The sequence below is a fragment of the Aythya fuligula genome, chromosome 11, assembly GCF_009819795.1.
Source record: "Aythya fuligula isolate bAytFul2 chromosome 11, bAytFul2.pri, whole genome shotgun sequence".
NCBI lineage: Eukaryota > Metazoa > Chordata > Aves > Anseriformes > Anatidae > Aythya > Aythya fuligula.
This window is the reverse complement of record NC_045569.1, coordinates 10537766-10549927: the sequence shown is the minus strand read 5'-3', so window position 1 is coordinate 10549927 and position 12162 is coordinate 10537766. Positions and strand designations below refer to the sequence as shown.

The 12162-nt window shown below is 46.7% G+C and overlaps 1 protein-coding gene across 3 annotated transcripts in view; it reads left to right on the top strand.

Moving 5' to 3' along the window:
- Positions 1 to 12162, top strand: part of CSNK1G1 (casein kinase 1 gamma 1) — a 129298-nt gene that overhangs the window by 108730 nt on the left and 8406 nt on the right. For all 3 annotated transcript variants that reach the window (XM_032194537.1, XM_032194536.1, XM_032194538.1), the window contains exons 7-11: positions 1311 to 1545; positions 3677 to 3762; positions 5847 to 5931; positions 7127 to 7275; positions 8857 to 8961. In XM_032194537.1, the coding sequence (XP_032050428.1) occupies positions 1311 to 1545; positions 3677 to 3762; positions 5847 to 5931; positions 7127 to 7275; positions 8857 to 8961 (660 nt within the window). The remainder of the gene's footprint in view (positions 1 to 1310; positions 1546 to 3676; positions 3763 to 5846; positions 5932 to 7126; positions 7276 to 8856; positions 8962 to 12162) is intronic.

The window sequence follows — 12162 nt, the reverse complement described above, 5'->3', positions numbered from 1 at the left end:
GGTACCTGAAGTGGCACCTGGGCTGTCAGATCCGGGCACGTGGAGCCTTCAGCCAGGCAGGCATCCAAGATCAGGAAAGAAAAAGAGAGAGATGGGTTTGAGAGCTGAGGATGCATCTGGATTCAGCAAGAAACAGCAGCAGTCGGGGGCTGTTGGCTGACTCCAGCTCGCAGTCGGAGCAGGTCCCCCAGTCTGCTGCCATCACGCCTGAGGCTGCTGCAGTAGCATGGCAGTGACCTTTGTGCACTGGTGCTCGTTGATACAAAATCTGGAGTTTGTGAGAGCTTTGCCATGTTTTTTGTAGCATCATGAGCCTGCATGCAGATGGTTAGATCTAAACGGCCTTTCCAAAGTGTCTTGCTAGGAAATACATATCCTCTGATGTGGGGGGCAGCAGACCAAGGTAGCCTTAAAAGGGGATTTAGATCTTTTCAATTAAAACCTAAAGAGGAAATAAACACGGAATAAATGGAAGTAAGTTGTTAATTATTTTCACTTGGAATCATCTGATAAATTGGGAACACAGAAGAGGACTGCTTGCAGACCTACTCTAAAATCACCTGCAACATATTTCTTTTCAGAAGTGCTATTAATGGTGAGCATCTGAATAAGGAGAGTGCTGAGAGGGGGAATGGCCCCTTCAGCCCTTGGAGCTGGGGGTACCTGCCTGTTTACTTCGTCTTCAGGGGCAGAACAAAGTTAGTCAAAAGCTGGAAAATATTCCAGCTATTTCTGGTTGACAACTGGTGAGATGAATTATTATTTTTGGTCAGCATCAAGGCTCCCACCTGCCCAGAATCCCCCTCAGTGGAGGATCTGGCGTGTCTAAGCCAACATATGGGTCGAGGGAGGAAGGTGGTAAGACACAGAGCAACAAAGGAAGGCTGTGGGCAAGGGAAGAGCTCTTGGTAACCAGTTTAGTATATTTAAAATCAATACCAAGAGGCTGCTGCTGCAATTCTCTGTGGAATCCTTCCAAGAACGGTGTTCTGGTGGTAGCGTTTCAGAACGAGCCTATCCAATTTCTTTTCAGTTCAAGCCAGGGAGCACAGTGTGGTAGCTGGAGAAAGGAGGGGATGACAAATTCTTTTTCCAGCTCTGCACCAATTAACGTGACCCAGCTCAAACAGTAACTTCTGCCTTGCTGTACTCCATCTGTTGTGTTTCTTGTGGGATATCGGAGTTCTCAGATAGCACCAAGCACTTTCAGGAGACTTTGTGATGGGCTAGCAAAACCTTGCTGTGCTGTTAGCTGGGAGAACATAACAGCCGGTCTGCTTGGGAATAACTTTTGCCTCCTCCTTTTGCAGATATCTCGAATGGAATACGTGCATTCGAAGAACCTCATCTACCGAGATGTCAAGCCAGAAAACTTCCTTATTGGCCGGCAAGGCAATAAGAAAGACCACGTCATTCACATCATAGACTTTGGACTGGCGAAGGAGTACATAGATCCAGAAACCAAAAAACACATACCTTACAGGGAACACAAGAGCTTAACTGGAACAGCAAGATACATGTCCATCAACACTCATCTTGGCAAAGGTCTGTGCGGTCGGCGCGAGTTTGCCATGCCGAGTACTGTCGAGCTCTGATTGTTGCTTGGTTTACAGCTCTGTCGTGCCCTTTGAGGTCTTTGCAAACCATGCACCATGGTGATGCTGTTTACAGCTGTGAGGTTTTACAGTTTGGGGTTCTTCTGAGGCATTGAGACAGCTAAAATGTTGGAACTGAAAGCCTTGTAATTATAGTTGTTATTAGGAACTAAACAACTGGTAGCAACCCTGCTCTGATAAAAGGCAAGTAGGCGGGTTGTAATTGCTGCACTGAATGATGACCAAATAGATTTTTATAGCACAGCCCTGCACGGGTACCTTTCAGTTTCAGGTGCTACAGTTCAATGTTCCCTGACCTAATAATTGGTTAGAGAAAATGCATAATGTTTTCCTTAATGACTTAACTGATTTTAAACCTGTCTTCTATCTCTTCTCCTCACTGTCTTGCATCACTCTTTCATACTAGAAAATTACAATTCTGTGGCTGAAAGGCAAAAAAAAAAAAAAAATTAAATGTTTATATTCACTTAAATTCATGAGAGTAGTGAGATAGTGGAATATTCCTTGAGCAGCCTCCCGGCTAGGAGATCAGGGCGTTGCTGGCTTTTGGATCTCTTGGAGAGCTCTCTCTTTGGGCAGTAAGAAGGGATGGGCCCAATTTCTATTTTCGGAAAACCAAGCGGAGATTCAGGAAGGGATGGAGGAAGCGAGAGGCTGCAGTGGGAACAGGCCGCTCGCCAGGCTCGGAGGCTGCGGGTGGGATTTTCTGCAGGGCACGGCACTGCCACCACCTACCGGCGAGTGACCTTGCCGTCAGCACGCTGATGTGTTTTCTCATCCCCTGCTTTCATCGGGTGGGAGGATTGGGAAGGAGTGCTGGAGTTGTCCCCTTTGTGTTTCAGGACTGAGCAAAGTGCAGCAGATTGATTACAGTTTTTCAGAAAGACGAGTGCTTTCAGCCATCTCCCTGAGAAGTTTGTCTGCATCACTGCACTAAATTACCGAGCTCTCCCTTTTTTTCCCCCCTCCTTTTTACAGCTGTATCAGGGTGACATGCAGGAGCCATTATCCTGATTCCCTTCTGCTGAGCTTTCTCACCTCCGGACCGTTTTGCGAGTTACACTTGCTGCTGCGTGGAGTCGTGCTGTGCAAAGCGCTGCCTTTTTCTCCCCTTGCAGATTATGCAGCATCGGGGACAGCTCACGCGCAGCTTGTTGTGGTGTGTGGGCTGCATGACTCGATTTGCTCCGTACTGCGGGTTCTGAACGCGTTATCTGCCTGCAGGTGGAGGCTGGCAGGGGAGGAGGTTGCACCAAAGCCCTCTGCGAGCTCTGTGAACCCCAGTCTGGTGCTCCATGGGAGAAGGGCCCGAACTGCAGCGCTCTGACCTTCCCTGTAAACGCTTTCCTGCAGTGTGCTGGGAAGCCAGAGACAGCAGATGACAGATTTTGGGGTCCCCGTGCTGTTGAGGAGCTCCAGGGCTGTTTGCTCACCCAGGAAGCCAAAGGGTCACGCTGCCACCAGGGCAGCCTGCTTGGGGCGTTTAAGGATGCTTTTCCTTTGGCATGAGGCCCCTCTTTTTTCCCCTCATCTATAATCATAACATCTGCATGGCAACAGCAGCAAGTGTCTCACAAGCAAAGCAGTACCAAAAGGAGCTATTTTTAATCCTCTCTGATGCGATGAGCTACAGAAGCAGTCGGGAGAGGGCTGGCACTATGCAGCACAGTAGTTCCCTGCAGCTGGCTGCAAGTGTCCCCTGCCTGTTCTGTGTAGTTCAGAGGAAATAACACAACCCAGCACAACATCGCAGCTGTACCGTGGGCACTGGCAGTCCTCAGAACAACTAGGGAACTGCTTTATTCCTCTGCGATTAATACCTCCACCTCCCATCTTTTGTGCCTCACCTTGGGCAGTCTGGCTGGCAGTTGTGTTGCCTCCCCTTGTTTAGCTGATACGTTCATGTGTTTTGTGTTTGCTGTAACAAGGTTTCAGGTACTTTTACTCCAAGCTGCAGACAGCAAGCGAATTTCCCTGTGATATTGCTGAAATACGTCTGGCTACTGGTCAGATCCCTTTCTGCAGCTGCAGCAATAATTTGTCATCTCTTCTGTTTTTAGAGCAAAGTCGTCGAGACGACTTGGAAGCCCTCGGCCATATGTTTATGTATTTCCTCCGAGGCAGTCTGCCCTGGCAAGGACTGAAGGTAGGTTTGAGTTTTAGGTTTTGCCCTTCAAAACTTTACTTGGTTTCTGCCCAAATGTGAATCTGGCAGGAGAAAGTTTGCAGAATGCAAGCAGAAGAACCGTTCTCTCTGTCTGTCTGCCGACAAGGCGTTAGTTTTACCTACAGAAGGTACCGGGACAGAAGCGTGTTTCCTATCACATCGGGTTTCTGTAGCTTCACTGGGTCAGTACAGCTCTGGAGAGAAGATGCAGCAGAGGCAAATGAGCGTCTGGGCCAGGGACAGTAATGAGAGGGCTGCCGAGCTGTCGGAGCAGCTTAGCTGTAATGTGAACCTGCCCCGGGAACACAATGGTTGTTTATGAAGTTCCCGTTACGGCACACAATGCCCCAGCTGCATCTGCGATCGTGTTTATAATGGGAGCCATTTGATGGTTTTAGACGTGCAGATGGAGTTCAGCCTGAAAAGACGTTTTTTCTGGTGAAAGTATGGAGCTTGGCTTCCCTCCAGAGACACTGGACACTCGGTGCTTAGTTCTGGATTATAAGTTTATGGAATATCACGTACGTGTGGAAGGTTGCAAGCAATTGAGTTACGGCAACTGCAGCTGAATGAAGCAGTCGTAAGTCGTCCGCTGGCTGTGGGGTGTTGGTAGTTGCATCATTCTGTCACCTTCCTGATGATGAAGCTGCTGCATTCACCTTTGGAATTGGAGTGAGGGAAGGGACTGGATGTGATCAGGTTAGGAGAGGGTGAAGTTATTAGTGAAGACAGTGACTCCTGTTAGGCCTGTTAATACGGTTTGAAAAAGCAGATGAGCCTTTGGGCTCGCAGGCTTCTCAGCAGAGTGCTGCTATGGTCAGTGGCATGATTGAAGCTGCTAAGCTGCTCTGTCACCAGCTATCCAGAGTTAGCCTCAGCTTCGCTTTGTCAGACATGTGCACAAATGTCAGAGACGATTCAGAAAAGCACAAGAGGGTTCTTCAAGCATGAAAATGCTTCTGAAAGGAATCAGAATCTCTCTGACATTAGGTGCGCCTCCTGTGGTAACTCTGAGTTTGTTACTCTAATAATATGTTTTGGTTTTGGTTCAGTTGAAATTATCTGCTTTAAATTGATCCTGAAAATTACTCAAAAATAATTCCACGTTTAGACAAGGCTCTGCAAAATTTCCTCAGATTAGTGCTGAGACTGCTTCTTGAAGTCCTGCATTTCTTTAGCTCCAGAGCACACCCAAACTCTTCAGCTTGATCTAGAATACGGTGCCTTCACTCTTCTCAGTTTCTTCTGCTTAATCTTTTGGTCTCTGCCGTCAATTCTAAAGTCCTGAGAGGACATCTTACAATGCTAATTATGTGGCTGGCAGGTCTAACTGGCATCTTTTGAAATGGAGGCAATAAAACATGTTTTTTGGGTGCCAGCTGGAGTAGTGCTCTGCTTCAGGAGGGATTCAGGTGGGGAAACCATAACTGAAAGTTGTTTCATTCTTCTCGACAGCCAGCTGTTTAATCAATGCTAAGTGATAGGCACTTTGGGGGGTGAAAGGACAGGTGGTGTGGAAGTAGCATGGGACTTGGGAGAATTGTGACTGATATAAACTGATTTGACTTTGTGGTGGCTCAGTAAAATCTCAACGTGTCAAAATTGTCACAATTTAACTACTTTTACAGTTGTTTATGAAGCTGTTGTGATTGCAGATGGCTCTAAGCCTCAGTCTGTTCTTTGCTGGAGTGTCAGGATCCTGATGTGCTATCAAAATATTACTCAGCTTTGTTTTCTTGTCCCATGAAAGCTTCCCTGTACAGTCTTCAGGACTGGGTTGGTAAGAAATCAGCCCTGTGAGAAACTAACCAATGTACTCTCTTCGAAGCACTGAAGCTGTTTTGAAAGCATCACTGGATATTCTTTGCTGATGGAAAATGTACAGGGAGAATTACAGCGGTATTCCTGGTAGTGTAGTCTAGGATGCAGTTCAGCTACAAGTAACATTGTCTGATACCACGGAGGCTCGATATTAAATATTTTGTTGTTCTTCCCATACAGCATGTCGTTTATCACATGGTTGAACTCTTTCTCCACAACTGTTTTGTCTTTGTGCGCTACAGGCTGACACCTTAAAAGAGAGGTATCAGAAGATTGGGGACACAAAGAGAAACACTCCGGTTGAAGTTCTCTGTGAGAACTTTCCAGGTAAAGCCCTGATGGGATCCCTGCAGTGCAGCTGGAGGTGGCCATACCTTGTTCAATAAAGTATGCTGGTGGTGTGCGTCTGTTACATCGTCGTCCCTCAAGCAGGCAAACAACTGGAGCTGCTGCTAGAAATTAGCACATCCTGTGAGCTTGTGGCTGCGGCTTGTAATGAACATAACTCTTCTCATTGAGGAGGCCAGACAATGCCTCAGGTTGCTTCTTTTCTTTTTGGCTTCCTTCCCCAAGAGGACCTCATTACTGTCCTTCTCTCAAGTGACTGCGTTCGATCTACTGAGTTAATCCTTTTCCAAATGAAAGGATTTACAGCTGCTAAAATTTTAGGTGGCCAGCTTAGGAGATGGGATGATATCTGGGCAGAAAAAGCCTCGTTGCTGCTGGAGTTCAGGGGTGCTCCAGGGTGCACACCAGCATCTCCTGCTTTCCTTCCCCAGCTGGTTGCTGAGCATTCAGATGAAATAGCTGTGGCTATTTTATGTCTGTGTGAGCAGGCGTATGCGTGAGCATCCTGTTGGCAGGCTCACTGAGTCGTCGTTTATTGTACAGTGTGTTTTAGTGTTTGTTTTGTACAAAGGTATAGAATACAACTTGTTGTGACACTCGGAGTCAAGGTAGAGCAGCAGCTCCCTGGAGCAAGTGTGGGACTTCCAGCTTTGTCTGAGGAGCATTTGAATTGATTTGTGTTGCAGACCACTGCAAAAAACAGTGCTTTTTAAAGGAAGGCCAGGGTTAGAACTGGTAGCCCAGACAATCCTCTCACAGCCTGATGCTCAATGCTGCAACACAGCCCTTGGTTTATAGGCACTCACTGAGAAGATTCAGAATAAAAACGGACTATTATTAGACTTTGGGCAGGGCAGGAGGGCTCTAGAGAGCTGAGTGAGATTCATCGAGCAATAAAAGACTGGGTAAAGACCTGCTGGATATCCTCAGCTTCTATCAGTCTATGGGGCTCACCTGAATTTGGTGGAGCCTGGACAATTCTCAGCTCTGGGGATTTGGTCATGGGTCCAACTTTGAGCACTGCCTTGCCAAGTGCCATGGCAAGGCCTTGCTGGAGTTAATGGTGAAGCACATTTCCAGCATGCACGTGTAGCCTCTGCTGAGAGGCTTGCAAGTGATGGAGCCCATGTGTGAGCACAACTAACGCTGCTTCTGTTTTCCCCTTTTTTAACAGAGGAGATGGCCACGTACCTCCGTTATGTTCGGCGATTAGACTTTTTTGAGAGACCAGACTACGATTATTTACGAACCATCTTCACAGAGCTGTTTGAAAAGAAAGGCTACACCTTTGACTACGCCTATGACTGGGTCGGCAGGCCAATTGTAAGTCAGTCCTGCAAAATGCAGGGCCTTGCCTTCCAGGTGCTGCTTCCCAGCCACCTGCCTCTTGGTTTGTCCGAATAATCCCAATTAGTGCCAGCGAGTTCAGGATCAAATCGTTCACATCTTTTCTCTAGCTAGCACAGGCTGAACACAGTGAGAAGCCCTGATGTTGTATTTGGGGGTTCTTGTGGTGCCCTATGTTTCCCTAAGGGGCAGAAGGCCCTTTCCCACCTCTTTGGGTTTACCCTGGTGTGGGTTGTTCAAACCTGATTTTCGCACTTGAGGCCGTGAACAGGACTGGACTTAATTTGCTCCGGTCTAGCACAGGATTGGAGACCTTTGTAGTCAATATCTAAAGACATCCATCTTACAGCAGAAGAGCATACTTGCTACCTCAGCACTGAATGATGGAAGATATCCCTAATGCTTGGGTTCTCATAGGGGAGTACAGAGCTGGGCAGGGCTCTGACAAACACTCATAAAACAGTAAACAGCAAACCCATTCTGATCTCAAAAGATCCTGGGGCTTACCCCATTCCAGAGGCTGGGCCAGCTCTAAATAAAGCACATGGCAAGGAAACGTGGGAGTATCCACGCTCCATTTAGCAGCTTTGTGACACCAGGTGGAACACAACAGTGATCCTGATCCACCTCTTCTATTGTCAAAAGCCATTTGTATTCAGGAAGACCTTGGCCAAAAGATGTGTCATGGGGAAATCTGATAAAAGTGTCTAAAGCTCTTCCGCTGGCAGCCTGTCTGATTTGTGTCCGTGGTGCAGCCTGTCGCTTGTATTTTGTGGCGTGCTGCTGATAGCCTTCTTGCTGATAGACAGTCACTGTGCGCCGCCAATGGCAAAGGCGCCCGTAAATTAATTGTCACTGGTGCCAGATCAAATGCCTCCAGCGCTAAACTTGGTGCCATTGCCGGTGATTTCCAGTCCCAGCTATATTTAGCGTTACCAGTGTTTACCGTGCCCAAACTGGTTCATTTTAATAAGAAATCATTCTGTGAAATCATTCCGTGATTTTTCTCCTCATTTTTTGTTTAATTACAAAGGCAATTGATAAAAAGCCCCCTGTAAGACAAGCTGGCTGTTGCTGACAACTGCAGTGGTTGCTATGGAGATTTGATGTTGTGAGCAGGGATTACGACTTTGGTGAGAACAGAGCAGATGAAGCTTTAATTTTAACACGTCCTGTTTCTATGCAAGTGTGGTTTTTAAAAGGAGCAAGACAATGAGATGAGGAAAATAAGCCTGGATATTTGCAGTCACAATAATCTTATTTGAGACACATTTGGAGTGATCTGCCATTGGTACAGATATGCAGCTATGTCTTTTTGATTCAGTTTTCTGTAAGATGTTTGGTGCTGATATCCAGCAAACCACCAAATCAAAGGGATTTCATAGCCCTTACTGTAATTATCCTTGGTTGCTGTCAGTATATTTGGGCAGCATTTTGATGTTTTCCTGCATTGTCCTTGCATGATGGGAGCCATCCCGACAAGTTAGGTTTGTACACACATGCTGAGAGACGTGTTGTAGTCATTGGCTTCATCCTAATGAATGCTTTATTTTCCAGCCTACTCCAGTGGGATCGGTTCACGTAGATTCTGGGACGTCTGCAGTAACAAGAGACAGCCACGTCCATAGGGATCGACCATCGCAGCAGGCCCTTCGCAATCAGGTGTGTTACTCACCACTGCTTTGGCAGGACTGTGTTGTTTGGCATCTTTCTGATTTCCTCTTGGTCTGGAGAAGCAGAAACGCTGTGCCAGTAGAAGTTGATGGGACTGATTCTTGCTTTGTTTGTGGCAAGTGCGTTTCCTGCTTAATTTAGGAAGACTGTGGTCTAAGCAAGACTTTGTCAAAGCAACAGATTGCTGAAATACTCTATCGGCCAGCGGAACTCCTCAGGACCATGAGCCAAACAGAGTACAACTTGGAATGGGTCATAGTTTGTGGGTAAGCTCTTTATCTCAGCTGTCCGGCGTGGTCAGACTACCTGACCAGCCTGGCCAAGAACATTCCTTTGGGTGCTTTTACTCACAGCACGTGGACTGTGGAGCAGACCAACAGTCGTGGCTATGGTAGCCTGCTCCCAGCTGCCCTCTTTCCAAGGACCATGCAGCTGTAATAAGATGTCCCATGGACACGCGCTATATCCAGCTCGGGGTGTCCTGTTCGTGGCACAGGTGTTGCAAAAAGGCAGCAAAAAGGACTGCCAGCGTAGGGTCCTGTGGGGAGGCTTAGCATCATGGTCCAGATGAACTTCAAGTTTCTGAATTTCCCCATTTTTTTATTTCTAGTCGTAATATTTTCTTGGTGTTGTTGAGAGTCTGGATTTTCTATATTAACAGAGCTGATCAGAAGTTCAGTAGATCTCCAACTGCTGGCTCCTAGCTAGAGCTATTGGTGCTCTTACCTCCCAGTGAGTGGTTCTGGGCTCGCTCTGCTCCTCTAACTGCTGTGTGCTGTTCTAGCTCCTCGTCTGTGGTCTCTGCGCCCACGCAGCTCATGCGAGCTGGGGTTTGTGTGCACAGAATTGAGTGTGAGATGAAATAACCTGTCTGGGCTCGGCTTTCCTTGCTCCATGCAGCTGGGCTCTGAGTGATAGAGCACTTAATATAGACTAGAATACATCTAAAGCCATCAGCTACAATCAGGATGAACATCCCACATTAGAAGTGTTGCTTGTAGGAAGCTGGATTGTTTGAAGCATGTGTGCAGTACTGGATTTATGCATGCTTATTAGTGTGGACTGGTATGAGAGCACTAGTAAAATAATCTGCTTTAATATATTGCCTGATTAATGCATTAACCCCCTTTTTGGGTGGCGGTTTCTAGTTGTCCGCTTTGACAACAGGCCTTCACGTTGTGTACATGAGGCATCTTGTTTCCTTTAACAGACAATGACGCCTGGCTTCATTTTCAAGCATGTTAGTTCACAAATTATAGTGTGTAGTACAAAGACAGCTGGCATATTCCTAAAATACTATTCAGACAACCTTCGGCCCTTGTTCTTCTGAGCTTCTCAAATTATCTGGATTCTGTACTGTGGGCACCTTCTGTCATCGTTTTCACCTAGACATTATTTAGGATATGCTGAATTATGTTACATTCCTGATATACACAGCAAATAAGTTTCCCCTTGCCAAAACTTAAACAGTTCTTTTCCAAGGGTTATTCCTTTTAACTGTTGAGCAAACTATTTCTGTAAAAAGGAGGAGAAAAACCAAATTTCTAGAGCAGTGGATTGGAGACATGGGTTTGGGTCAAGTAACTGCCTAGATCTCCAGAGTTAACTGCTTTATTTTTATTTCCAAGTATACTAACAGCAGATTCTCCTTTATAATATTTGGTTTCCCAGTAAAGACACTGATGAGAGAGTGGTCTCCTTGTTGTAGCCTTTTCCTGTAGGAAGAGATTTACTCTCTATCAAACATGGGTGAGCCCTGCCCTGTCTGTTTTAGATGCCAGTCATGTCTCGCGATTTGGTAGCTGGTAGGAAGGTGATGAGTGTCAACAGGAACTTGATGCTCTCCAATTCACAGGCATCGCTTCTTCAGTGCCATTCTTCGGGCTGCGTTGTGAGCTGCTCAGCTCAACCCTACTTCAAAAACAGTTTTGAACCCACATACGTGGGTGTAGAGCCAAAAGACAAAACTCTGGCTCTTGTGGTTTCTGAAGCCTTTCCTAGAAACTGCTTCTGGGCTCCTAGGCAGAAGCGTGCTCCTCCCCGTGCTGACATAGGTGATACAACTTCAGCACCTGGGCTGACCAAGCAGCTTGGTGGTATAGTGCTTTGTAGGAAGCAGCACTCAAGATTTGTCTTCTACTAGTTCTTAAAACCTGCAGTTAAGTTCTCCAGTCCTTCATAGTCTTGTGACCTGCAGCAGCTAAAGAAGAATTCCAAGGAAGGTGCTTCTCCAGTAACTCCTTTCAGTGCTACCAGGTACAAAAAGTGTAAGCAGCATCTCAGGCTGGTGGGGCAAACATTTAAAAAGATTTACGAGGACAAGCCTGGACAAAGCCACCTCTAGGGAAATACTGCCTGTGAACTGGATTTGGTGACAGCTTGCATGGAGGAGATGCACTATGAGTAGCTCAGAGCGGGACTCAGAGGTCACTCGCAAAGGAAGTGGTGGCTCATGCTGTATGAAGTGCAAGCAGACTTATTTTCTCTACTGCAACTGCAGGGAGTAACACACAGCAGTGCTGGGGAAAGGCAGAGTCTGGGCACTTCTCTTTGAGTAGCCAGTTCAGCTTCACTGCTGATAACTTGATGTTTATTCGCTTGAGCCTCTTGTTTCCTGCCCTCTAGCTGGATTAAAGCTCATTTGTGCTGGCCAGGTCCATGATGTCTGTTCAGCATCCATTCTGCCAGGTGTGTGTGTGCTGTGGGGGCTCTGCTTCTCTGCCCTCTCTTCTTTTGAATTTGTATTTCAGCTTTGAAACCTTTGCTTACCTTTTTATATGCTGTCCAAGGAGACACCTTGTAAATGTGTCCCATCAGTAACTTCATGCTTGTTACATCCTCTGCCGTTGGCGTGAGACCTGACACAGATCTGCCTGTTCGTTCTGTGCTTCCTGGTCTTGGGAAGCAGATGTGTTCCTTCAGCTGGCCACCTGGCTTTAGCTGCACTGCGGTACACTGGTGCTAGGTGACCGACGGATGTGTATCATCAGTGCTACACAACCTCTAAGCAGCTTCACATGCATGTGCACAAGGGTTCTTCTAATAAAACAAATCCAATTTGAATAATTTCCTTGCATCTACTGAGGACAAAAAAGAAACTGATAGTGAAAGTTTCTTGCTGCTGTAGTTTTCTGCAGAAAAACAAGAAAACAGCAACCCTCACTCCAGTAAAGGAGGTGTGGTGGATGT